This window comes from Anomalospiza imberbis, unplaced genomic scaffold (assembly GCF_031753505.1).
Source record: "Anomalospiza imberbis isolate Cuckoo-Finch-1a 21T00152 unplaced genomic scaffold, ASM3175350v1 scaffold_61, whole genome shotgun sequence".
NCBI lineage: Eukaryota > Metazoa > Chordata > Aves > Passeriformes > Viduidae > Anomalospiza > Anomalospiza imberbis.
In genome coordinates, this window is record NW_027100224.1 from 196,656 (window position 1) to 220,216 (window position 23,561).

The window sequence follows — 23,561 nt, forward strand, 5'->3', positions numbered from 1 at the left end:
GGGGTGAAACGTGGCGGAATTGGTGTCAGCCCTGTGACATTAGAGCCCTGTGATGTCTCACAACAGAACGAGGTCCAAACAGGCACTTTTTTATTGTTGGTCGCGACGCTGACGGAACCGCGCAGAGACTCCGGAGTGTCACAGCACCCTTAATGCCTCAAAAACACACGAGAAATGAGCATTTTCCTGTAAAACGTCACCCCTGCGGGTTTAGCATATTTTTTTTTTTAGGATTTGGGGTTGTTTTCTTTGCCCGCAGTACAATCAGGTTTGTAGGGACACAAGCCGCATTTCTAGACAGGGGGAAAAAGCGCCATTATTCCTAAATTCCATCATTTAATGCCTCAAACATGGAGCTTTGCCTGGAAGCAGGAACCCAGTCTTGAAGTGAAGCTTTTCCGGACACCGAATTCCCCCGGACAGCTGCCCTCGCTCTGAGTTTTCCCAGAAAAACCCTAATTTACAGGAATATTTCCCTCACTGCTCTCCATCACTTCACAAAAAGCCACTTGGGTTTATTGGCAATAAAAATCCTTAATTCTCCTCAAATCCTGTGCTGCTGGGAGGCAGCCGAGCCAGCCCGGCTTCCCCAGGAACACATTTTCCCAAATTTATTCTCTCCTTCACCGCTCTTCCTTCCAGCCTTCCAAATTCCTGCTGTTTTTTGCCTTTTTAAGCAAATAAACCCAGTTCCTGCCACTCCTCAGCTGCTTCCCACAAGGTTCCCACACCCAAAGGGTCAGGATTTAGGAGGAAAACAGCTGAAAACTGAGGAGTGAGAGAGAATTTGCCCCCAACACGAACATTCTGAGCAGAAATAAAACCAAATCCACCCCGAAACCTGCACAGGGAGGGAAAAAACTGAATTAACCCAGAACAAGCATCAGGAGCTGCAGGACACATGCTGGAGGTGCTGGAATGGCTGTAAGTGGAACAAGGTCTGGTGATTATTCCCTGAATTATTCCCACTTATCCCAAACAGGGAGGATTTGCCTCTTTTTAGCTTCATTTGATCTGCTCTGTTGAGCTTTACTGTTACTTTTTCAGCTTTGTTTTTACCTTTCCCTTCATTTTTCTGTCTTTCCCTTCACCTTTCTAGTTTTACCTTTTCCTTCATTTTTTTGGCTTCAATTTTCCCTTCCACTCCTCCACTGTCCGCTGATCATCTGCACTGAAAAATGAGGGAGGAAAAGGGAACATTTGGGGAATTTTAAAAAGAAAAATTAGAGAAATCAGAGTGTTTGATTCCAGCTAGGGAAGCTCTGCCCGGCGGCGTCAGAGAAACTAAAACATGCCCCCAAAAATTCACTGGAAAAGCTCCAAGTAACCACAACTGAAAACATCCTGGAAAAGCAAAATATACAAAAGCCCCCCAAAGATTTGGATAATTCCATAGAAACGTCCCCTGGAAGATACAAAACCTGAAGGTGGCAGGGGAATTGGGATAAAAAGAAGCCAAAAGGATCCCTCAGCACCAATTCCTGGAGCCAGGTGAGCACTGGGAGGAGGTAAGGTGGGACCCCCCCCAGGCTGTGGGAGCTGGAAATTGTCCCCCAAAGCCTCAGAGAATTTCTTTAAGTCCTTTTTTAACAAATGAGCCCCCCAAAAAAGCCCAATTGCTGCTGGTGGCTCTGCTCCTGAGGCTGCACCGGGTCTGAGGGTTAATTCTGTTACATTTTAGGTTTGAGTTAGTTACATTTTAGAGTTAATTGACCCATTTTCCACACCAAAAAAAAAAATCCCTTTTTCCCCCTCCTGGCAGGAGGCAGGCGTTGGCTGCCACGGCTTTGCTAAAATCACCGGGAATGAAACCAAAATCCCCCCAGGTCCATCCACGTCCCCTCCCCATGCCCTGGGGCGGGGGTGTCCCAAAACCCCTTACGCAGGTGAAGCATTTGGGAAGCTGGGGAAGGGTTTACCCTAAACTGGCAACTTTGGGGAACCAGATGCACGTTTTGGGGAGGAATCTGTGGAAGCTGCAGGTCCTCAAGAGGTGCAAGAGCTGGACAGAGCCTCAAGCCCCAAATTCTGCTCACGGCCCCCTCGTTCCCCTCCACCTTCGCCCCTTGCAGTGGCTACAAAAGCACTAATTAGCTTATTATTAAAAGAATTAATTAATTAGTGCCCAAACCAGGGCCCTCAGGTGTCGACAAAGGGCAGCGAGGGATGGGAAGTGACGCCAGCCCATCCCAGCTCTCTGGGCAGGAATGCACAACCATAATTCAACATTTAGGGGGGCCACAAGGAAAACACCCCACGAGGAGCTGCCTGAACCTCCCAGCTCGTTCCCACGTCACCTCCGCGCCCAGATCTGCTCAGATCCCTGTGGGCACCAAGGAAGGTTGGCTGCAGAAGGGTTTACCGGGACCAAAACGGGATCAAACACAATTAAACTCACTCTGGAGTCGCTGACCCTCGGGAATTGGGATTTTGTCCCAGGAGTGGCACTGGCACAGGACCCTGCGGCTCGTTAGTGGTGACAAGCTCGTCGTCGTTACCAGCGCAAGGATTTAAGGCCGAGTCATCAAAAATCTGCATTTTACCAATCCACCCACGCTGCCAGGGGTGGTCCAAGGTCCATAGAGGCGAATTCCACATGGGACAGGCGGTGCCGGGCGCTCTCCGACGCGGCGCTACGCGTCGGGCTGACCTTTATTGGTCTTCTTGAGCAGCTTCCTCAGGTTCTGGGACATGAAGTAGGGCTTTTCCGCCGAGCCGTCGTTGCGCTCCAGGTCTTCCACTGCAAAGAGAAATCCCCGGCCCCGCAGCGGGGGCAGATATGGGGTTGGTGTGATGGAGGCTCCTGGGATCCTCTAACAACGATTCCCCAGGTTAAACAAAGTCTCTGGGCTCATCGTGGAATGGGGTTTTTCTCTCTCTGACACAGCAAACCTGGGAATGGCCCGCAGGGATTGAGAAGAAAGAGGAAATTTGGGTGTTTTGTTTCTCGAGGGGGAAAGTTGAACAGAGCCAAGGGCAGGAGGGACTCTTTAGCTCTTCCCAACGGCTGTGGAGCCAATGCAAAGAGATTCCCCTCGTTCCAGACGCACCAACGAGGTTGGAAAATCCCAGCCGTGGAAAAACAACACCTCAAAACCAAACAAAGCCACAAAGCTCCGAGCTCGCAACGCCCAGGGGGTGTTTTGAGAGGGATTTGGATCCTCCTGGGATGGAAATGGGAACATCAACACCACGGCTTTGTCCTGGGAGGGTCTGGCTGGGAGCTGTGGCTGAGGCTGAGCCACAAGAGCTGTTTTTTTAAATCTTGATCATTTCTGGGCTGTCTGGAGGAGAAATCCTGACCCCCTCCCATGCCTGGAGTGAAATCCTCCAAGTCCCAGCGGCCACCAAGTCCCAATGGCCACCGGTGACGGCTCCTGCGATGGCTGGGACAGGGGACAGGGACAAGCAGGGCTAAAGTAGCGGGTGTGAAGCCAAAGCTCTGCAACCTCGCCCGGAATCCTTCAAAGTTTTGTGGTTTGCATAGAGACGAGGGGAGGAAAAGGGTGAGAAAACTGCAAGGAAAGGGGTGAGGAAAGGGCAAAGAAAGTTTCACTGTTCTTGGCTGAAGCAGACACCGAGGAAACGCCCAGAGACCAGTTTGGGGTGGCGGAACCCACTCGGCCCATCCCACAAAGCCCTGTCCCTCCATGCGTGATCTCTCGAGCCAGCCACGCCAGCCCTCCCTCAGGAACAAAGATCTCTGCCTCAAAACCACGATGATCTCCAGGCACCGCGCTCCTCGCTGGGCGCTACCGGGAGCCCCAGCCGACTCCGGGTGGGTTCTCTCGACGCAGAAACACAGATTTTTGGGCAGGAAGGTAGACTGGACACCATCGGGCGCTGAGGGTCGGCACCCGCCACCCTCAAAGGACTTCCAGGGGACACAGTGGCACCGCGGGAGTCGCTGCTGGGGTCAGGGGGCCGGGAGGGTCCCGCGGCCTCCGCCCGGGCGCCAGGCCCTAGCCTTGGCTATCGGCGCTTTTGGAAGGTTCTAGGTGCCCCTTCAGCAGGATCTCGCTGAGCTCGGGGGACATGTAGTAAGGCCTCTCCGGAGATCCATCGTTTCTCTCCAGATCTTCACCTTTTCCAGCCCCAGGAAGAAGCGGCCATGAAGGGGAAGAGGGAAAAGCAGTGGAGGAGCCAGGGAGAGACAGGGCGGAGGTGGAGGATGGAGAACGTGTGACCAGAGGCATGGGAGGGGTGGAAAAGAAGGAAAACAAGGAGGGAAAAAAGGGAAATCGAGGTTAGTTGTAGTTAATTCCACCGAGCCCAAAGCACCAAAACAGAGGGAGAGATGCAGGAGCCCACGGACAGGCTGGGGGTCTCTGCTGGAGCAGGCAGGGGAGAGCAGGTGAGAAGGCAGGTGAGGAATCAGGAAAGGAAAAAGCTGGAGAAAACCACCCAGAGGGACCCTGGGATTGGGAGCAAACCCCCAAATTGGACACTCTGGGGGTGAGCCTGATGGGAGAGGGTTTTTTTTTTTTGCTGATACTCACAGAAGCAAAGGAAGAGGGTGTCCACGCACATGCCGTACACGCTGAAGAACCCGTGGGCAATGAGGTAGGAGCCCACGATCACCGTCTGGAAGAGACACCGCACGCTGATGCCGCGTCCAGCAGAGAGCCCGGAGCCCCAGCCAGGAGCAGCAGCAGGAGGAGGAGGAGGAAAGAGCTGAATCCCACATTCCCCAGAGGAAGGAGGAGAAGTGAACAGGGCAAGACTGTTCAGAGCAGCCCGAGTGGGGACAAAAGGCCTCAGCCACCACTGGATGGAGGCCAAAGTGGGCAGCGCAGGCGGGCGCGGCGCCAACAGCAACCAACAAAGGGCTCATTGCACAGGCAACCGGGAAAACACCTCCAACAAAGGAGTTCCTTGAGGCACCGGGTGTGTGGAGGGGTTGGTGTGGGGCATTGCTGTCCCCTCTGTCTAAAGTCACCCCAAAGAGAAAGGGCAGCTCACCAGAATCGGGACCCAGTAGTAATTCAGCGGTGGCGCCGTGTCCTGGACCAGCTTTATCCGGTGGGTGAAGAAGAAGAAGGCAAGGATTCCTGGGAAAACAAGGGATGGACGAGGGTGGGCAAGATGGAAAATGGGATGGAAAGGAGCAGCTTCACGGGAGGGGTGACTTGAGTGGAGCTTTTGGGACAGCACAACCGGCGACAACAGCTGGATGCCCCGAGGAGAAACTTCCAGAACCCAGCACTTACCCACGCTTCCCACGATGAGGAGCTTCCCGAGGAAGAAGAGGAAATCCGTGACTTTATCTAACACGGCCACCCTGGAGACAAGAGAGGGATGAGCTTCCACACCTGCTCCCCGCCCCGAGTTCTGACAGAAGCAGCCTAGGCACGTATGGCAAACGGTCTGGGGTGATTCCCCCAGGATCTCACCTGATGATGTTCCTCATCAGCAGGAAGAATGCGTTCCGGGCCGAGGTGCAGAAGTTGGTGCCGTAGATGGCGATCTGGGGCGGAAAAACCGGGCAGAGGAGAGAGAAGCGGGGCTGCACTGAGTCCACCACCCAGGAGAGGGTGCAAATCCCACCCTGGAAGGGCTTTCTCATCCACTGCCGCGTCAGGCATCACAGAGACCCCGAGCTGAATACCCCCACCCGCAAAAGGTCCTCCCCAAAGCCAACAGAATGTGGCTGAGGTCAAGGTTTTTCAGCCAAAAAGCTGAAAAACACCACAAAGTTCCATGTTCCTGCAGCATCAGGAGACACAATTCCCAGGGAAATCTCTGAGCTGCCCCCGTGGCAGCCCCAGTACTTCGAGGGCATTGGTTTTGGGTGACTCTCACCATGATGTAGGCATTCCTGTTGAGGAACTTGATGAATTTTTCCAGGCACCAGAAGCAGCACTTGAGGCAGCTCAGGAGGAACTTGGCAAACTTGTTCTCGGCGGCTGGAGGGTGCAGGGAGAGGGGTCAGCACCAAAGCCAGAGGGGTCAGATCTTCCAGCAGCCACTTTAAGGTCCCTGGTGACACTTTGTTGCCACAGTTCCCCCATCCAAGCCCTGTTCTCAGCCCCCTGGGCACCCACTGTGAGGCCCAGACTGCCCTTCCCACGCCCCCACTCGCTGTTGACATTTCCCGATGAACGGCCGCACGGCACAGAATTCCCTGGCACCGGGGCGGGCTGGCCGAGTCCCTTGGCTCCCGCCCCGGGAAACACTTCACAGCATCATGGAATGGTTTGGGTTGGAAGGGGCCTTGCAGCCCATCCCATTCCACCCCCCACCACAGGCCAACCCCGCTCATCTCCCCATTCCCATCCCAGCCCTGGTACCTTTCAGCCGATGGTCCAGGTACTCCAGGGTGACCCTGATGACCTGGACGATGGCCAGGACCAGCGAGCCGAAGGCCAGCGAGCCGGTGTGGTACCTAGGGATGGACCACCCCAGTTATAAAGGCACAACCTCCTAGAGCTCCAGGCCACCCTCGTGGGGACGGACGCACCGGAGCGCACGGCCGAAGGCGGAGAAGAGCGGGAAGGCCGGCATGTCGTCGGGCTTCTTGAAGGCCCAGTAGTAGGAGGCGAAGGCACCCGCCAGCGTCACCTGGCCCAGCGCGATGACGAAGTTGGCAAGCCAGAAGAACATGAAGACGTTGAAGAACTGGAGCACGATGAGGTACTTGTGATAGGCGGTCTCACCGCCATAGAACGCAAAGAGGCACTGGGCATCAGGGCACAGCTTGGTGACATTGCTGGTGTTGAAGGTCTGGAGAGGACACAGGACACAGCCGGTCAACCCAGAGCGACCCCCGTGGTCTCATCTCTGACAGGTTCTGAGTTTCCTGAGGTCCTCACCTCGGGCTTGCAGGTCTGCCCAGAGAACGGGCACGCGGACTCGTTGAACACCTTGTAAACAGCCTCGTTGGAGGTGGACAGGAAGCTGCGGGTCACCGCTAAGGAAAGGCCATTTTCCAAACCCAACCCTAAATCCACACCAGGCTCCACTTCACTCTCCCCAAGCTCCCACTGCTGCTCTTCCACCCCAGGATTTGTTTTGGGTTAAACCTCAGAGATTTAAGGTGGATCCGCAAGTGGATCCTGCTCCGTGCCTGGGGAGACATTGGACTTCTGGGGAACAGGGATGCGGGGAACAGGGATGCAGGGAACAGGAAGAGGATGAGGAAGAGGGTGAGGAAGAGGAAAGGATACACGGCAGTGCTGGCCCAGTAGGCGATGCAGAGGCACAGCAAGAAGAAGGTGCACAAGGGGAACAGCAGCGACGACATGATGTGACCGACGGCCCTGCGAGAAGATGGTTAAACCCCAGTTAAACCCTGGTTAAACCCCGGTTAAACCCTGGTTAAACCCTGGAGCGATGGGTGCCAGAGGCCGTGGGGACGGGGACAGCCAGACCTGCTGGCCTCCTTGATGAGCGCAATGGCGATGAGGATCCTCTTGCGCAGGAAGATGAGCAGCAGGATGATCACCAGCTCCAGCACGCACAGGATGATCACTGGGAGGGGAAGGGAGCCCCGAGCAGCGTGAGGGCCACCTTCACCTTCCCCAGGGAATCCCCTACGGCACCAAAGCCTCCTCCCAGGAACATCCAGCACTGCCCCATGGCTGGGCACCCAGCAAAGTCCCTCCTTCACGTGGGAACAGCCCAAAAACCCGTTATGACCCCCACTTCCCGTGCCCTGTCCTGGGTCCCATCCCAATTCCAGAGGAGGACAGACACTTACGGAACGCCAGCCACGTCTGCCGCAGGTGGAGGTAGACACGGAGGTCGGTCTGGAAGCCCAGGTCTGTCAGGGACACATCCGACCCTGCTTCCCCTTTTAACTTGGCATATTCCATGTAACAGTGGAAGATTCCTGCGGCAAAAAGCAGAAAATTGTCCTTTTTGCACAGGAGAGGCAGAGCCGGATGCCGGCCAGGGAGGAGACAGCCGGAAGGATGCAGCGTGCGAACTTCTGCAGCGCAAATCCCACTGGAAATAGGGAAAGGAGAACAGGGAAAAGCCAGAGAGAGGCTCCCAGCCCCCTGCTCACCGTATCCCAGCACCAGGATCACCATCACGATCATCACCCACACCATGATCCCGGCCAGGAAGCGCAGCAGGACGATGAAGATCAGGCTGGCCACCATGGCAATGACGAGGCCTCTGCGGGAGGAAGGCAGCCACGTGTCACCACCCTCCCACTGCGCCCCAGCATCCCCCAAACGTGAGCACCGCGGCGGGGACGGACGGGACGGATGTAACTGCTCGTGCTCTGCTCGGTGGAAATTGTGGGAAAGCCAGGGCTTGTGAGAATTGTGAAATACTGGAAATCCCTGAGTTTTGCCCCATGCTCACATGATGATCCAGTACCAGGACACCGTGTAATCCTCAAAGATCTTCATGGCCAGCTGCCGGGTCTCCAGCACCACGTTGGCTTTTCTGCAAGGAAACGGGGAATGCCGATGGAACGGGAGCCGGGGGGACCCCAAAACCAAAAAAATTCAACAATTCTGCACAGCAAATTCCCCGGAGCTGTCCGCACTGGGCCTCCTTTGCCGCCTTCCACTTTTCCAACATGGGATTTTGGTGCAGGATTTCTGGCAAGAACCTGATGCCTCAAACGGGCAAAGCAGCGCTAACGAAGCATCTCTTAACGAGGGGCACTGGCCCGGGACTCACTTGGCTCCTTCCAGCAGCTCGGTGACGTTCCTGCGGCGCCCGTGGCCATCATCGTAGGTGGTCTCGTTGCCCACCATGATGACACCCTTCTTGGCCTGGATGGCTGGGAAGCATCTCCGTGCCACTGGTGAGACAGAGGGGCTGGCTCAGCTGGGAAAACGGGAGTCCCAAACCCCCGCAGGACCCCCGGAACCCCCAAACAGCCTCCGAAAAATCCCGATGGAAGCCAGCGAATCGTTAACGAGCTCCTTGCTAATTCCGGACGTACGTGGGGTGCTGGGAATGAGCATGGCCGGACACTCCTTGTCCCTCAGCACCTCGAGGGGAGCCTGGGTGGGGACAACGAGCCGGACATCAGCGCTCCGGGTAGGAATCACCCCACGGCACGCGAACACCGACCCCACAACCCACCTTCTGCGAGTTCTTGAACTCGGGGGTGCAGAAATTCCGGTAATATTGCAGCGACGCGGCGTTCCCGTAGGCGGTCAGGTACGTCATGTACCGGTCCGGGCATTTGCTGACGCAGATCTGCACGGGAGGGGGACACGGGGTGGGGGCTGCAGTCCCGGATTCCGTGGGGAATTCGGAGAACGCCGCGGTCCAGAGGGGCCGGGCCGTACCTGCGTGGTCGGGCACTGGAATTCCAGCAGCACCAGCGGGCTCGCACACTTGACGATGTCAAAGTAAAAAAGGAAAGGTTTTTTCCTGCAAAACAAACCAAAACCGCCCGGTTTGGGGAAACCCCCGCCACGCTTCCCCGAGGAATTCGGGGTCTCTCCAGCGGCACGTCCGGCACTCACTCGTTGGGGGTGCCCTGCTGCCCGCAGAACTGCCCGCGGCTGTCCGTGGGGTGGATCACCTTCCGGGGGTCCCCGTGGGTCCAGGCTGGGGGGGCACAGGACGATGGGGCCGTGGTCAGTCACCCCCTCTTTGCAGCCCCCAGACCCCGCAGGGCCCTGCCCGGCCCCTCCTGAGCCCCCAGGACGTACCCACGACGCCGACCACCACGTAGCCCACGATGGCCACCACCAGCAGGACGCAGCAGATGATGTCAGTGCAGCCCCTGCCAGCGGGGACAGCAAGGTTGGGGACCCTCGATTTGGGGACCCTCGATTTGGGGACACTGTGGGGCTCTGCTTACCTGTCATAGATGGGACCTTTGAAAGTCGGGTCATACTTTTGTGGCGTTCCTGTGGGGAAAAAGAGGAATGGCAACGGGGAATGGCTGAGGCGGGAGGAAGGCACTCCTCATCCTCCTTGCCCCCCAGCACGCAGCAGCGAGGGAGCCAAACGCTGCCCAGAAAAATCCTCAGGATAAGCGTCATCAGGAGGAAAAACCTCTGCGGATCCGCTTCCCGGGCTGGGAAACAGCGATTCCCTTGGAAAACTCCTTTCCACAGGTGGCTCTGCCCAAAAATGTCCCCAGGCGGTGGCGAGAAGGACCCGAAATCCCATGGGAACACCAGAGACACCAAATTCTATGGAAGCACCAAAGAGCTGCGGGGGCAGAGCGGGGCTGGGGGCGGCGATACCGGGCCGGGGGGGTTCACCGGGGGTCCCGCCGAGCCCCAGCCCTGCCGCAGCCTCCCCGGCGCCGCGCCGCTGCTCCGCTTTATTTTTAGGGTGGGAATGGAGCCAGCGTGGGAGCGGCCCAGGGCAGGGGGGCCGGGGATTTAGGGTGGATTTTGGGAGGCTCACGGCAGCCCCGTGGCGGGGACACGTTTGCTTTGGGATATTTTGGGGGGGTTCTGGAGTTCGCTCCCTTTCCGGGGGCGGATCTCCCCTCTCCAAACCTCCCTAAACAGCGGCGCGGGGGGGTCAGAACCGGGAGCGATCCCGGGACACCCCCGGGCCGCCGATCCCGGCGGTGCCGGCGCCGCGGTGACGCCCCAGAACCGCCGGAGCCGGTTTGTCCCGGCGCCGGGTCCGACCGCGGCCGTCGGGCCGGTTCTGCGCCTGCCGGGGAGGGCGGCCCCAAAACCGCAGCCCCCTCAGCCACCCCCCAAAACCGAGCACCCCTCCCCAGCCCCGCAAAACCGCGGCCCCCCCTCGTGCGGGGCGCGGCCGCTTTTGCTTTCGCTTTGCTTCGCCTTTTATTGCCCCGTTTTCCGCCCATTTCGGGTTTGTTTTCCGCCTTTCCCTGCGGCCGTTTGACTCCTTCCGCGCCGAGCTGCGGGGCCCCGACCCGCAGGAAGCCCCCAAAGGTGCCCCCAAACCGCGGTGGATCCCCAAAAGAGCCCCCAGCCCGCAGCGGGCGGTGCCCCCGACCCACCGGGAACCCCGAACGGGGCCCCCGACCCCGGGCGAGCCCCCAAAGACTCCCCCGAGCCCCGACCGCGCTTCGGAACCCCCAAATACGCCCCCGAGCCCCCCCGTCCCGTTACCGTGTTTGCCGTAGTAGTTGTCCCCGTGTCCCCCCATCCCGGCGAGCGTCCCGAGCCCCCGGACCCGCCGCTGTCCCCGTTCCCGTCCTCGTCCGCGCCGGGCCGGGCTGGGCTGGGCAGGGCAGGGCTCAGACGACCCCGCCTCCGTCACGGCCTCCCCAAAATCCGCCCTCCGGGGCACGAACGTGGCCCAAACCCCGCCCCGGAGAGCACCAGCTCCGCGGTGCACCGGAGAGAGCAGGGGGGAGCGGGCACCGGCACCGGGGGGCTCCGCGGAGAACCGACTCCTGCACCGGGGGGCACGGGGAGACCTGGCTCCGTCTCCCGGTGGCAATGAGGGGAACGGGCTGTGGCACCGGAGGAAACCCGGGGGAGCTCCGGTCCCGGGGTTACCGGGGAATTCCGGCACCGGGGCAAACCGAGGAGCTCCGGCTCCGGTACCGGGAAGCACCGGGGCGCGGTCCGGCCCCGCCAAACCCAGTCCAGAGGTTGGGAATGAGCGGGAAATGTCCGGTTCCTGCCGGGAAAGGGCTGGCGGGCGGTGTCAGCTCCCCCCGCGGTGACGCCGGTTCCATCCCCGCCCCGGTTATATTTGGGTAAATAAATCACCGGGAGCAGCGGCGGGATCCCGGCGCCCATAGGCCGCCGGTGATGTCAGGGCTGCGGGTCCCCCCCCCCGCGCACAGGGAACAAAGACCGGGCCGGGGGGAGCCGCCGCCCGCGGAAAACGGGGAGACACAGAGGGTCCCGCCTGTCGGGGGGCTCCGGTGCCCGCGGGGAGGGGTCCCGGCGCTGCCTCCCGTGTCCCTCCCTCCCTCCGGTATCGGAGTGGGCACCGGGGACACCCCCAGGAGCCCCCGGGACCCCCGGCCCGACCCCGAGCCCCCCGACACAGCCCGGAGCCCCAGCAGCGCCCCCAAACCGTACGGGGCCGCCGCCCCTGCCGCCTCCTCGGGGGGGTCCCAGGGGCTGGACGGGGGTCCCCAACGCGGGGGTCCCCAACGCGGGGGTCCCCAAAGGCGGGGGTCCCTGAACCTGCGTGTCTTCAGTCTTGGGGGGGTCTCAAACCCCCAAAACCAGGGGGATCCCCAAGCCTGGAGGGTATAAAACCCCTGCGGGTCCCCAGAGCTGGGACTTCCCACGCCCGCGGGTCCCTAAACCCGAGGGGCCCCGAGCCGGGGGTCTCCAAAGCTCTGGGGGTGCCCAAAATCTGGGAGTTCCCAAAGCCGGGGGTTCTGGGGGAGCCCCGGGAGGGGTGCGGGGTGGATGGATGCTCGGTACCGTAATCGCCGTCCGGGTCCCTCCTGCCCGCGGGCCGGTCCATGGCGGCGGCGGCTCTGGGCGGCTCCCCCGCCGCTTCCCCGGTAGCCCCGGAACCCCCGGTTGCCCCGGACCCCCCGGTAGCCCCCGGTAGCCCCGGGCTGTGGCTGCGGGCGGGGCGGCTCCGGGCCCGGCCCTCAGCACCGACCCGCCCCCGGGGCCGGGCCCGGGGCCGTCCCGCCCCGCCCGGGGCTCCGGCGGGACCGGAGGATGCGGAGGGGGGGGGGGTCTGGAGGTGCGGGAATCCTCCAGGGTGGGGAATTTGAGGGTGCAGGGACCCCCCGAGGGGAATCCGGGGGTCTGGGGGCTTGGGGAGTGGGGGATGTTGGGATACAGAGACCCCCGCGGGGAATCTGGGGGTGCGGGGACCCCCAGAGGGGAGGATGCGGGGGTACAGCGACCCTCCCGTGGGGGATGCGGGGGTCTGGGGATGCAGGGACCACCCAGGGTGGGGAATCTGATGGTTGGGGGGCTGTGGAGACCCCTCATGGGGGGCCACAGGGGGTCTGGGGGTGCAGCGACCCCCAGAGTGGGGAATACAGGAGTCAGGGGCTGCGGGGACCCCCCAAGAGGGAGAGTTTGGGGGTGCAGAGACCCCCCCCCCAGGGTGGGGCACCCAGATATCCAAGAGTCCCAAACCCACCCCCTTTGGGCCGTCTCGGGGTCCCACCCACGCCCCCCACCCCAAAACCGTGGGGTCAGGCTGGAGGTGGCCGAAGCCCTGGTGAGGTGGCCGAGCCTGGGGATCCCCCCCCGAGCGCCGGGGTGGGACCCCCGCCGGGGGGAGTGGGGCTGGGCCGTCCCCTTTAAGGCCCCACGCGCCCGTGGGCGCAGCCGCTCACCTGGGCAGGTGACGGTGCCGGAGGTGACGGTGCCGCGCGGGCGCCATGGCCGCCTCCGCCCTCTTCATCCTGGACCTCAAGGGGAAGGTGAGACCCCCGCCACCACCCCAAACCCCCCCGGGGGACACGCGCCCGTCCCCTCTGTCCTTGATGGTCAGCCAAGGTCAGTGGCGGTGACCCCCGTGACCCCGAGGATTTTGGGGGGGGGGGGGGTGCTCTACGTGTGACACCCCCCCCCCCCCTCCGCGCCACGACCACCCCAAACCCTGCCGGGGGTCACCCGGGTGTCTGGGGTGGGGGACACCCCACTGTCCCCTCTGCCCTTGAAGGTCAGCCAAGGTCAGTGGCGGTGACCCCGTGACCCCGAGGTGGGGTGAGCGGTTTGGGGGGGTGGGGGGGGGGTGTCCCCATTTCTGACCCCCCACCCCTCACCCCACAGCCGCTGATCAGCCGCAACTACAAGGGGGACGTGGGGCTGGGGGAGATCGAGCACTTCATGGGGGTCCTGCTGCAGCGGGAGGAGGAGGGGACGCTCACGCCCGTGCTGACCTACGGCCACGTCCACTTCCTGTGGATCAAACACGCCAACCTGTACCGTATCCTTCCGGGACCCCCCCCGGGACACCCCCAGCCGCGGGCACCCACCGGTGCCCCCCTTTTCCTTAACCCCCGCAGTGGTGGCCACCACCAAGAAGAACGGGAACGCCTCCTTGGTCTTCTCCTTCCTCTACAAGGTGGTGGAGGTGAGCTGGGGGTCTCAGCGGTGGCCTGGGGGGTGAGGACCACCCAAATTCAGGGTCTCCCCTCCCGGGGTGGGGGGGGGGGGGGTGACAGAGGTGCTGGGTGTGTGCTCCCCCAGGTGTTCTGCGAGTACTTCAAGGAGCTGGAGGAGGAAAGCATCCGTGACAACTTCGTCATCGTCTACGAGCTGCTGGACGAGCTGATGGACTTCGGCTTCCCGCAGACCACGGACAGCAAGATCCTGCAGGAGTGAGTGTGGGGAGGGGCCCGGGGGGCACCGGGACTCCCCCGGAGCCCCCCAGTGACGCTGTTGAGCCAGGCACGGGCGAAATGACTCGCACGGGCTTCGGAAGGCAAATGAATGTTTATTCAAAAGCAAGTCTCTTGTTTATAAAGATCGTTGTGAATTCGTTAATTCCATCGGTCTTACAGTAAAAACATTTCACCTGAAGGGTGCACTGGGCTTGGGTCAGTGTGGGAGGGCAGCTCTACGAGCAATGTGAACAGAAAGCAAGAAAACAGATTGTTCACGTTCCTCCCGGACTTCTTCCCAGGCTGAGCCTGGCAGAAATCCTTCTCTTTTTCTCTCTGACTGAACTGAGAACATCCACCCCCCGTCAGGTACATCACCCAGGAGGGGAACAAGCTGGACACGGGGAAGTCGCGCGTGCCCACCACGGTGACCAACGCGGTGTCCTGGCGCTCCGAGGGCATCCGCTACAAGAAGAACGAGGTGTTCATCGACGTCATCGAGGCGGTGAACCTGCTGGTGAGGGGCAGGGGCAGGGGGGCACGGGGGGGATGGGAGAGGGGTGGGGATGGGGGTGGGAAAGGGAGCAAGATTGGGGTGGGAATGAGGATTGGGGTGGGATAGAGATGGATATTGGGGTGGGAGTGAGGATTGGGGTGGGAAAGGGATGGGGATTGGGGTGGGAAAGGGATGGGGATTGGGGTTGGAAGGGGATGGATATTTGGGTGGAAAAGAGGATTGGGGTGGGAAAGAGGTTTTCGGTGGGAAAGGGTGGGGGACTGGGGTGGGAATGAGGACTGGGGTGGAAAAGGATGGGGATTGGGGGTGGAAGGGGATGGATATTGGGGTGGGAATGAGGATTAGGGTGGAAAAGCGATGAGGATTGGGGTGGGATGTGCTGGGCACGAGGAAGGTGATGGTGACGGGGCCAATAACGAGGACAGGGGTGAGGCTGGGGCTGACGCCCAGGGTGGAGCCGGTGCCAGCTCCCAGCCGGGCGGTGCCCGCAGGTGAGCGCCAACGGCAGCGTGGTGCTCAGCGAGGTGGTGGGCACCATCAAGCTGAAGGTTTTCCTGTCGGGAATGCCGGAGCTGCGCCTGGGCCTCAACGACCGCGTCCTCTTCGAGCTCACGGGCCGTGAGTGCCGGGGCGGGGGGCTCGGCCCCGTCCCCCCCCGTCCCTCCTGAGCCCCCCGCTCCCTTCCAGGGGGGAAGAACAAGTCGGTGGAGCTGGAGGACGTGAAGTTCCACCAGTGTGTCCGTCTGTCCCGCTTCGACAACGACCGCACCATCTCCTTCATCCCCCCCGACGGCGACTTCGAGCTCATGTCCTACCGCCTGCACACCCAGGTGGGGACACCTGTGGGGCTGGGACCCCCTTCTGGGGGCTGCAAACCCGGGCTGGGGGCTGCAAACCCACTCTGGGGCCACAGTCTGAGGGGCTGGGACCCTTTTCCCTGGGGTTGTGGCCCCTCTCCGTGTGTCCAGCACCTCTGTCTGTGTGGCCAGGACCCCTCCTGGGGTGACGGGGACACCTGGGGACCCCCAGGGGACTCCAGGAGTGACCCCTGTGCCCCCCCCAGGTGAAGCCGCTCATCTGGATCGAGTCCATCATCGAGAAGTTCTCCCACAGCCGGGTGGAGATCATGGTCAAGGTGAGCCCGGGCGTCCCCCCGCCCCTCGGGGACCCCCAGCCGGCCCCTGCCACCCCGCTGTGTGTCCCCTCCAGGCCAAGGGCCAGTTCAAGAAGCAGTCGGTGGCCAACGGGGTGGAGATCTCGGTGCCGGTGCCCAGCGACGCCGACTCCCCGAAATTCAAGACCACGGTGGGGTCGGCGCGGTACCTCCCCGAGAAGAACGTGGTCATCTGGAGCATCAAGTCCTTCCCCGTGAGCAGCCCGGCCTGGGGACCCCCAAGCCCTGTCCTCCCATCCCGGGGATCCCCCAGCCCCTGTCCCGGGGTGTCCCCCAGCCCCTATTCCAGGCTCCCCCCCTCTCCTTGTCCCCCATCCTGGGTTGTCCCCCTGTCCCCCCCCGGTTCGGGGGTGGCCGCGGGGGTCCCCACGAGCCGCTGCGGGGTCGCAGGGGGGGAAGGAGCACCTGATGCGCGCTCACTTCGGGCTGCCCAGCGTGGAGAAGGAGGAGGAGGAGGGGCGGCCGCCCATCGCCGTCCGCTTTGAGATCCCCTATTTCACCGTCTCGGGCATCCAGGTGCCCCGGGGGGCTCGGGAGGGGTCCCCGAGGGGTCTCCGGGGGGGGCTGCAGTGCCGGGGAGAGGGTCCCGAGGGGCTTGGGGACAGGATGAGGGGGGGGAGTGGGGTCTCCGGGGAGGTTTGGGGTCCCTGGGAGGGGGCCCGGGAGGTTTGGGGACAGGATGAGGGTGGGACAGGCGGAGTCCGGGGATCTGGGGTCTCCAGGAGGGGATCCTGAGGGGTGTGGGCAGAGGATGGGGGGGGACTCTGGGGGTTTTTGGGGTGGGGGTAACTCCCCAGGTGCCCCCCAGGTGCGGTACATGAAGATCATCGAGAAAAGCGGGTACCAGGCGCTGCCCTGGGTGCGCTACATCACCCAGAGCGGGGGTGAGTCGGGACCCCCACCCGGGCCCCCCAAATCCCCCTGGGACCCCCAAATCCCCCTGAGACCCCCAGCCTGCGCCCCCCACCTCACTTCCTCTCTTGTTCTTGCAGATTACCAGATCCGCACCAGCTGAGGGGGGTCTCCCATGGACCCCCCGACCCCCATGGACCCCCCACATCTCCAGTTCCCCCCAAGCCCACCCCCCTCCTCTGCCCCAATAAAGATGGAGCTGAGACTGTGTCCCGCTGGTCTGGGGGGTCTCGAGTGGGAACAGAGTGGGGGGGTCCTGGCTCCATTTTGGGGGTCCCGGGTGAGAGGGGCGATGTGGAATGGGGGGGTGCAGAGGGGCGCGGTGGACCCCACCCGCCGCTTTGGGCGCCGTTGCCCTTTTAAGAGCGAGAAGGGGCGGGGCTGGCCGGCCCGGGGAGGGGCGGGGCGCCCCTGTCACGTGGCGGCGGATCCGGAAGTGCCGGGCGGTCACGTGGGCGGCCATGGCGGAGCCCAAGCTCCGCGTGAACGCGGCGTTCGCGGAGCGCTACGGGCGGTACCGGCGGCGGGAGGAGCTGCAGCGCCGTGAGACACCGGGAGCGGGGCCGGGAGGAGCTGCAGGGCCGGGAGCGGGGCCGGGAGCGGGGAAAACCGGGCGGGAGGAGCTGCAGGGCCGGGAACGGGGCTGGGAACGGGGAAAACCGGGCGGGAGGAGCTGCAGGGCTGGGAACGGGGGGAACCGGGCGGGAGGAGCTGCAGGGCCGGGAACGGGGCTGGGAACGGGGGGAACCGGGCGGGAGGAGCTGCAGGGCTGGGAACGGGGCTGGGAACGGGGTGAACCGGGCGGGAGGAGCTGCAGCGCCGTGGGACACCGGGAGCGGGGAAAACGGCACAGGGAACGGGAGCGGGAACCGGGCCCGGAGGGGGAGAACGGGACCAGGAACGGGCCTGGGACCGGGAACGGCGGTCGGGGGGAACCGGTGCCCCCCCGGTGCTGAGCGGCGCCGGTGCCCCCCGGCAGTGCGGGACCGGTACGGGGACACCGCGGACAGCAGCGACAGCGACAGCGACAGCTCCGAGTCCAGCGGGGACGATGTGGTGAGTGGGGGGGACGGGGGGTCCCGGGGGGGGTCCCGGAGCCCCCCCTGAGCCCCCCCCCGGCCCGCCCGCAGGCCCGGGACCCCCGGCAGGAGCGGGAGTTCTACCGGACGCTGGCGCTGCTCAAGACCCGCGACCCCCGCATTTACCGGGAGGACACCACGTTCTTCACCCGCCCCGGTACCGGAGCTGGGGGGGGGGGAAATCCCGGTGGGGGGATGGGGGGGGGTCCCCAAAAGCCTGGGGGGGCACCCAGAACTCATCCCGGCCCCTCCCAGAATCCGAGGAGGAGGAGGAGGAGGAGGAAGAGCGGGCGGCCAAGCCGATGTTCCTGAAGGATTACGAGCGGAAGGTGGTGCTGGAGAAGGAAGGGTGAGGAAGGGGCTTTGGGGGGGGGGTTGGGGGGGTTTGGGGGGTCCTGAGCCCCCCACCCCCACCCCAGGGTGCCCTGACCGTCCCCTCCCCCCGCAGCAAATACGTGGACGAGGAGGATGAGGAGGATGAGGAGGCGGCGGCCAGGCGGAGGAAGGTGAGGGGAGGGGGGGGTCCTGACCCCGCCCAAAAATCCCTGTGAGCCCCCCCCCCAAATTCCTGTGACCCCCAAAAAAATCCCTGTTCCCTCCCCAAAAATCCCCGTGACCGCCCCAGAAATCCCAGAGTCTCCCCCCAAAAATCCCTGTGACCCCCCAAAAAATCCCCATGACCCCCCAAAAAATCCCCGTGACCCCCCCAAAAAATCCCCGTGACCCCCCAAAATCCCCGTGACCCCCCAAAATCCCCGTGACCCCCCCAAAATCCCTGTGACCCCCCCAAAATCCCTTTCCCCCCCAGGCCGAGGCCTCCCCGAGCTACGCCGAGGAGCAGCGGGCGCTGAAGGAGAGGTGAGGGGGGGTCCTGGGGTTTGGGGGGGCTCTGGGATTTTGGGGGGGGGTCCTCGGCACCAGGGGGTGACCCTGAACCTCCCCCCGCAGCTTCCGAGCCTTCGTGGCCGACAGCGAGGAGGAGGAGGAGGAAGAGGGGGGGGCCCTGCTCCGGCCACGGGAACGGTCCCGGGAGGAGAAGGTGAGGGGGGGCTGGGGGTCCCGGGGAGGTTTGGGGGTCCCGGGGGTCTCAGGGATGTTTGGGGGTCTCACGGGGTCCCTGGGGAGGTTTGGGGGGGGTCCTGGAGAGGTTTGGGGGCTGTGGGGGGTCTCAGGGAGGTTTGGGGGTCCTGGGGGGTGTCTCAGGGAGGTTTGGGGGGGTCTCAGGGAGGTTTGGGGGTCCCTCTCTGACCCCCTGTCCCCCCCAGGCTCAGGAGGAGGAGCAGTACCTGGGGGGTGTTGGGGGTCCCTGGGGAGGTTTGGGGGTCTCAGGGAGGTTTGGGGGTCCTGGGGGGTCTCAGGGAGGTTTGAGGGTCCTGGGGGGGGTCTCAGGAAGGTTTGGGGGGGTCTCAGGGAGGCTTGGGGGTCCCTCTCTGACCCCCTGTCCCCCCCAGGCTCAGGAGGAGGAGCAGTACCTGGGGGGTGTTGGGGGTCTCAGGGAGGTTTGGGGGTCCTGGGGGGGGTCTCAGGGAGGTTTGGGGGTCTCAGGGAGGTTTGGGGATCCCGGGGGGGGTCTCAGGGAGGTTTGGGGGTCCTGGGGGGGGTCTCAGGGAGGTTTGGGGGTCCCTCTCTGACTCCCTGTATCCCCCAGGCTCAGGAGGAGGAGCAGTACCTGGGGGGTGTTGGGGGTCCTTGGGGAGGTTTGGGGGGTCTCAGGGAGGTTTGGGGGTCCTGGGGGGGGTCTCAGGGAGGTTTGGGGGATCTCAGGGAGGTTTGGGGGTCCCTCACTGACCCCGTGTCCCCCCCAGGCTCAGGAGGAGGAGCAGTACCCTGGGGGGTGTTGGGGGTCTCAGGGAGGTTTGGGGGTCCTGGGGGGGGGTCTCAGGGAGGTTTGGGGATCCCGGGGGGTCTCAGGGAGGTTTGGGGGTCCCTCTCTGACCCCGTGTCCCCCCCAGGCTCAGGAGGAGGAGCAGTACCTGCGCTGGCTGCGGGGCCAGGCCGAGCCCCCCCCGGAGCCGCTGCAGGACCTGGTGAGGGGCTGGGGGCTCTGGGGAGGGGCTGGGGGCTCTGGGGAGGGGCTGGGGGTCCCGGAGGGGGTGGTGGGGAAGGACCCCCGGCCCTGAGCCGCCCCCCTCCCCCAGGAGCCCCTGCAGAAGTTCTGGTCGGACCCGGCGCTGGAGCCGGGCGAGCGATTCCTGCGGGATTACCTGCTGGGCAGCGGCTGCCGGCAGGACGAGGAGGAGGAGGAGGGGGACGAAGGGTGAGCGGGACCCCCGGAGCCCCCCCCAGACCCCCTGGAGCCCCCCCAGACCCCCTGGAACCCCCCCAGACCATCTGGAGCCCCCCAGACCCCCTGGAACCCCCCCAGACCATCCCCACTCCTCCCTGGACGCCCCCTGGGACGAGGGGGAGCCGCTCCTGGAGCCCCCCCCGGATGAGGAGTGGGGACCCTCTGTGACCCCCACCCCCCAGAGCGCCCCCGCCCCCCCTGGAGGACTCCTCGGACGAGGGGGAGCAGTTCCTGGAGCGGCAGCAGGAATTCGAGCGCCGGCACAATTTCCGCTTCGAGGAGCCGGGAGCGGCTCAGGTGGGGGCACGGGGGGCAAAAACAGGAAAAGGGGGAAGGTTTAGGGGGGTAGGGAGGGGATTCACGGGGCGGAATTTGGGGGGCAGAGGTCGGGGTGAAGTTTGGGGGTCCCTGATCTGTTTTCCCCCCCCCACCCCCTCCAGATCCAGACGCTCCCACGCCACGGTCCCGCTTTTGGGGGGCTGGTTTTGGGGGTACCCTCCCCTTTTTGGGGATCTGGTCTGGGGGGCACACACCCCGGCTTTGGGCGCACACTCCCCATTTTGGGGGGTGATTTTGGGGGCACACTCCCCATGTTGGGGGCACACTCCTGGTTTGGGGGGGCTGATTTTGGGGGCACACTCCTGGTTTTGGCAGGGTGATTTTGGGGGTACACTCCCCATTTTGGGGGGTGATTTTGGGGGCACACTCCCTGTTTTGGGGTGATTTTAGGGGCACGCTCCCCATTTTGGGGGCACACTCCTGGTTTTGGCAGGGTGATTTTGGGGCCACACTCCCCATTTTTGGGGGGCAGCGCTGGGGGTCCCTGACCCCTCTCTTTGCCCCCCCCCAGATCCAAACCTTCCCACGCCACATCCCCACCTCGGTGCGGCGCCGGGACGAGCGGCGCAAGGAGAAGCGGGAGCAGATCCGGGAGAGGAAGAGGAAGGTGAGGAAGATCCCGGGCGGGTTTTGGGGGTTCCCGGGCTGCCCCCCACGCCCCCCACCACCCCTTTTTCCCCCCCCAGGATCGGGCCCGGCGCAGGGAGGAGCTGAAGCAGCTGAAGAACCTGAAGCGGCAGGAGCTGGCCGCCCGCATCGCCCGCATCCGCGACGCCTCCGGCTCCGACGCCTTCGGCCTCACCGACTCCCTGCTCCAGGAGGATTTCGACCCCGCCCGCCACGACCGGCTCATGGCCGTGGGTGCCCCGGCTGAGCCCCCCCGGGCCCCCCCGAGCCCCCCCGGTTCCCGCTGAGCCCCCTTTTCCTCCCGGCAGGAATGGTTCGGGGAGGAATACTACGGCCGGGGGGAGGAGGAGAAGCCACAGTTTGAGGAGGAGGAGGGGCTGGATGGTGAGTGGGGGTCCCGGGGATGGGTGGGGGGGGGGGTCCTCAGTGTGTGTGCCCCCCTCCCCCCGCTGCCGGTGTCACCGTGTCCCCCCACAATCCTGCAGATGAGTGGAACTGGGACGGCTGGACGGGGCGGGAGGAGGGGGAGCCGCACTGCGAGGACCCCGACTTCGTGGTGAGGAAGAGGAGGAGGAGGAGACCCCCCCCGCAGTTGGAATGAGACCCCCCCTCAAAGCTGTGCCCAACCCCCCCTCCCCTCCCTTGGAATGAGCCCCCCCCCTGCCCCGAGCTGAGGCCGGGCAGAACCCAGCCCAGGGATTTTGGGGGGGGGGGTCCCGGATCGGGGGGTGCAGCCCCCGCCCCGCTGACCCCTCCCCGCTGACCCCTCCCCCACAGATGGACGCCGATTACGTCCCCGAGGCCCCCCCCGACCCCGCGGCCCCCCCAGGCCGGGCCCCCCCCGAGGTGACCTTCGGGAAGAGGCGGCGGCGGACGCGGTTCCGGGAGGCCCTGGAGAGGGAGAAGCCCCCGTTCGACCCCGGTGAGCAACGGGACCCCTGAGACCCCCCCCCCGATCCCCAAAATCCTTGGCACAACACCCCCCAAAAATCCGGATACCCCATTAATCCTGATAACCCCCCCAAAATCCTGATCTTCCCCGAGCCCCATGACCCCAAACCCAACTCATGACCCTCCTAAACCCCTCCTGGCGCCCCCCAAAACCCTCTGGGACCCCCCAGGGCCCCCCAAACCCCCCCGGGACCCCCCAGACCTCCCCATCCCCGCAGCCTCCGGCCCCTTCGAGCAGTACCTGGACGAGTTCTACGGCCTCGACTTCGAGGACATGGTCGGGGACCTCCCCTGCCGCTTCAAGTACCGCCGGGTGCTGCCCTGCGACTTCGGCCTCACCACGGACGAGGTAGAACCCCCTGGGACCCCCCCCCCGGACCCCCCTGGGGGCGCTGGGACCCCCCCCCAAACCCCGTGTCCCCCCCAGATCCTGGCGGCCGATGACAAAGAGCTGAACCGCTGGTGCTCCCTGCGCAAGACCTGCATGTACCGGTGAGGGGGGGCTCTGGGGGGCTCTGGGGGGGGTCCCGGGTGCCCCCCGGGATTTGGGGGGGGCTCACGGACCCCCCCCCAACACCGCCTCGCAGCTCGGAGCAGGAGGAGCGGCAGGACCAGGCCAATTACAGCCGGCGGGCGCAGAACCTCAGCAAGAAGCACCAGATCCTGAGATCTCTCGTGGCTGAGTACGGGGAGTTTGGGGAGGGTCTCGGGAAGGTTTTTGGGGTGTTCACACCTCCCCCGACCCCCCCTCATCATCGTCATCATCGTCACAGCCCCGAGGAGGTGGAGGCGGCACCGGCGAAGCCGAAATTTGGGAAGAAACGCCGGGAGAAGAGGAAGCGCGTGGAGGAGGCGGAAAAAGGGGAGCCCCCCGCGGCCCCCCAAAATCCCGGGGGTCCTCGGCGCCGGGGGGGCGCCCCCCTGGGTGCAGCCGTGCGTTTGGGGGGCCAGGAGTTCAGCGGGAAGAGGCTGGAAGCCTTCGGCCTCAACCCCCGCAGGCTCCGGTTCCGGCAGCTCCGGCGGCAGCGGGGAAAGGAGGAGGGGGGGAAACGTGGGGAGCCCCCGGAGAAACCCCGGAAAAACCACGGGAACACCGGCAAAAACCCCGGGAACACCGGGAAAAACCCTGGGAAAAACCCCGGGAACACCGGGAAAAACCCCAGGAGCATCGAGGAAAACCCCGGGACCACTGGGAAAACAGCAGCCGTCAATGGGAAAAAACAGAAACGCAGGAAAAACGCCCCAAACCCGCAGGAAAACACATGAAACCCCCGGGAAAACACCTGAGACCCCCGGGAAAACACCAGAACCACCTCGAAAAACTCCACAGGTTCTGGAGAAGCCCCAGAAACCCCCAGAAAAGAAGGAAACCGTCCCGGAAAAGCCCCGGAATCCCTCGGGAAAGCGCAGGGACGCTGAGCTCGATTCAAGTCGTCTTTATTGGGGGGGGGGGGGGGGCGTGGCCGGGGGGGTCCTGAGTGGAGCAATAAATAACCCCC

The 23,561-nt window shown here is 63.8% G+C and overlaps 4 protein-coding genes across 7 annotated transcripts in view; 2 read left to right on the forward strand and 2 right to left on the reverse strand.

Annotated features, from left to right (window-relative positions):
- Positions 1 to 2,521: 2,521 nt before the first annotated feature.
- SLC44A2 (solute carrier family 44 member 2 (CTL2 blood group)) lies at positions 2,522 to 12,368 on the reverse strand. Of its 4 annotated transcripts, none has more exons than XM_068178893.1 (22): positions 12,303 to 12,368; positions 9,779 to 9,827; positions 9,627 to 9,700; positions 9,438 to 9,522; positions 9,258 to 9,342; positions 9,049 to 9,165; positions 8,906 to 8,966; positions 8,638 to 8,761; positions 8,314 to 8,397; positions 8,009 to 8,121; positions 7,700 to 7,831; positions 7,371 to 7,470; positions 7,167 to 7,259; positions 6,813 to 6,897; positions 6,461 to 6,723; positions 6,291 to 6,385; positions 5,803 to 5,906; positions 5,394 to 5,467; positions 5,211 to 5,281; positions 4,963 to 5,051; positions 4,500 to 4,584; positions 2,522 to 2,740 (listed from the first exon to the last, which is right to left on the reverse strand). In XM_068178893.1, the coding sequence occupies exons 1-22, from the start codon at positions 12,343 to 12,345 to the stop codon at positions 2,634 to 2,636; spliced, it is 2,133 nt and encodes a 710-aa protein (XP_068034994.1). In that variant the 5' UTR covers positions 12,346 to 12,368; the 3' UTR covers positions 2,522 to 2,633. The 4 variants fall into 4 exon arrangements, with proteins under 4 accessions (XP_068034994.1, XP_068034992.1, XP_068034995.1 ...); XM_068178891.1 differs by having other exon boundaries at positions 2,522 to 4,084; XM_068178894.1 differs by lacking the exon at positions 12,303 to 12,368 and adding an exon at positions 11,022 to 11,146.
- Positions 12,369 to 13,114: 746 nt separating this feature from the next.
- On the forward strand, positions 13,115 to 16,972 carry AP1M2 (adaptor related protein complex 1 subunit mu 2). The gene is made up of 12 exons (XM_068178895.1): positions 13,115 to 13,270; positions 13,623 to 13,779; positions 13,859 to 13,926; positions 14,043 to 14,173; positions 14,546 to 14,693; positions 15,185 to 15,311; positions 15,381 to 15,523; positions 15,757 to 15,828; positions 15,903 to 16,061; positions 16,258 to 16,383; positions 16,676 to 16,751; positions 16,860 to 16,972. The coding sequence occupies exons 1-12, from the start codon at positions 13,229 to 13,231 to the stop codon at positions 16,880 to 16,882; spliced, it is 1,272 nt and encodes a 423-aa protein (XP_068034996.1). The 5' UTR covers positions 13,115 to 13,228; the 3' UTR covers positions 16,883 to 16,972.
- A 261-nt stretch (positions 16,973 to 17,233) lies between these two features.
- KRI1 (KRI1 homolog) lies at positions 17,234 to 23,482 on the forward strand. Its single transcript, XM_068178821.1, has 19 exons — positions 17,234 to 17,322; positions 17,759 to 17,835; positions 17,910 to 18,015; positions 18,114 to 18,207; positions 18,307 to 18,364; positions 18,667 to 18,716; positions 18,807 to 18,897; positions 19,811 to 19,885; positions 19,997 to 20,115; positions 20,328 to 20,442; positions 20,996 to 21,091; positions 21,171 to 21,341; positions 21,420 to 21,495; positions 21,597 to 21,667; positions 21,889 to 22,033; positions 22,281 to 22,411; positions 22,490 to 22,554; positions 22,650 to 22,745; positions 22,836 to 23,482. The coding sequence occupies exons 1-19, from the start codon at positions 17,241 to 17,243 to the stop codon at positions 23,326 to 23,328; spliced, it is 2,211 nt and encodes a 736-aa protein (XP_068034922.1). The 5' UTR covers positions 17,234 to 17,240; the 3' UTR covers positions 23,329 to 23,482.
- The window catches only part of GET3 (guided entry of tail-anchored proteins factor 3, ATPase), a 48,792-nt gene continuing 44,377 nt past the window's right edge, over positions 19,147 to 23,561 (reverse strand). Inside the window, exon 8 of the mRNA XM_068178826.1 lies at positions 19,147 to 19,165. The gene's annotated coding sequence lies outside the window, so the exon portion shown is untranslated. The remainder of the gene's footprint in view (positions 19,166 to 23,561) is intronic.

Bases quoted from the DNA above. Each gene is read 5' to 3' on its own strand.
- SLC44A2 (XM_068178891.1), bottom strand. From the start codon at position 12,345: ATGGACCGGCCCGCGGGCAGGAGGGACCCGGACGGCGATTACG. The intron at 9,701-9,778 runs GTAAGCAGAGCC...CCCCGCTGGCAG, and splicing joins AAAGGTCCCATCTATGACAG to GGGCTGCACTGACATCATCT. The intron at 7,471-7,699 runs GTAAGTGTCTGT...TTCCCCTCCCAG, and splicing joins GCAGACGTGGCTGGCGTTCC to TGATCATCCTGTGCGTGCTG.
- AP1M2 (XM_068178895.1), top strand. From the start codon at position 13,229: ATGGCCGCCTCCGCCCTCTTCATCCTGGACCTCAAGGGGAAG. The intron at 13,927-14,042 runs GTGAGCTGGGGG...GTGCTCCCCCAG, and splicing joins TCCTCTACAAGGTGGTGGAG to GTGTTCTGCGAGTACTTCAA. The intron at 16,752-16,859 runs GTGAGTCGGGAC...TTGTTCTTGCAG, and splicing joins CTACATCACCCAGAGCGGGG to ATTACCAGATCCGCACCAGC.
- KRI1 (XM_068178821.1), top strand. From the start codon at position 17,241: ATGGCGGAGCCCAAGCTCCGCGTGAACGCGGCGTTCGCGGAGCGCTAC. The intron at 21,496-21,596 runs GTGAGTGGGGGT...ACAATCCTGCAG, and splicing joins GGAGGAGGAGGGGCTGGATG to ATGAGTGGAACTGGGACGGC. The intron at 22,746-22,835 runs GTACGGGGAGTT...TCATCGTCACAG, and splicing joins CTGAGATCTCTCGTGGCTGA to CCCCGAGGAGGTGGAGGCGG.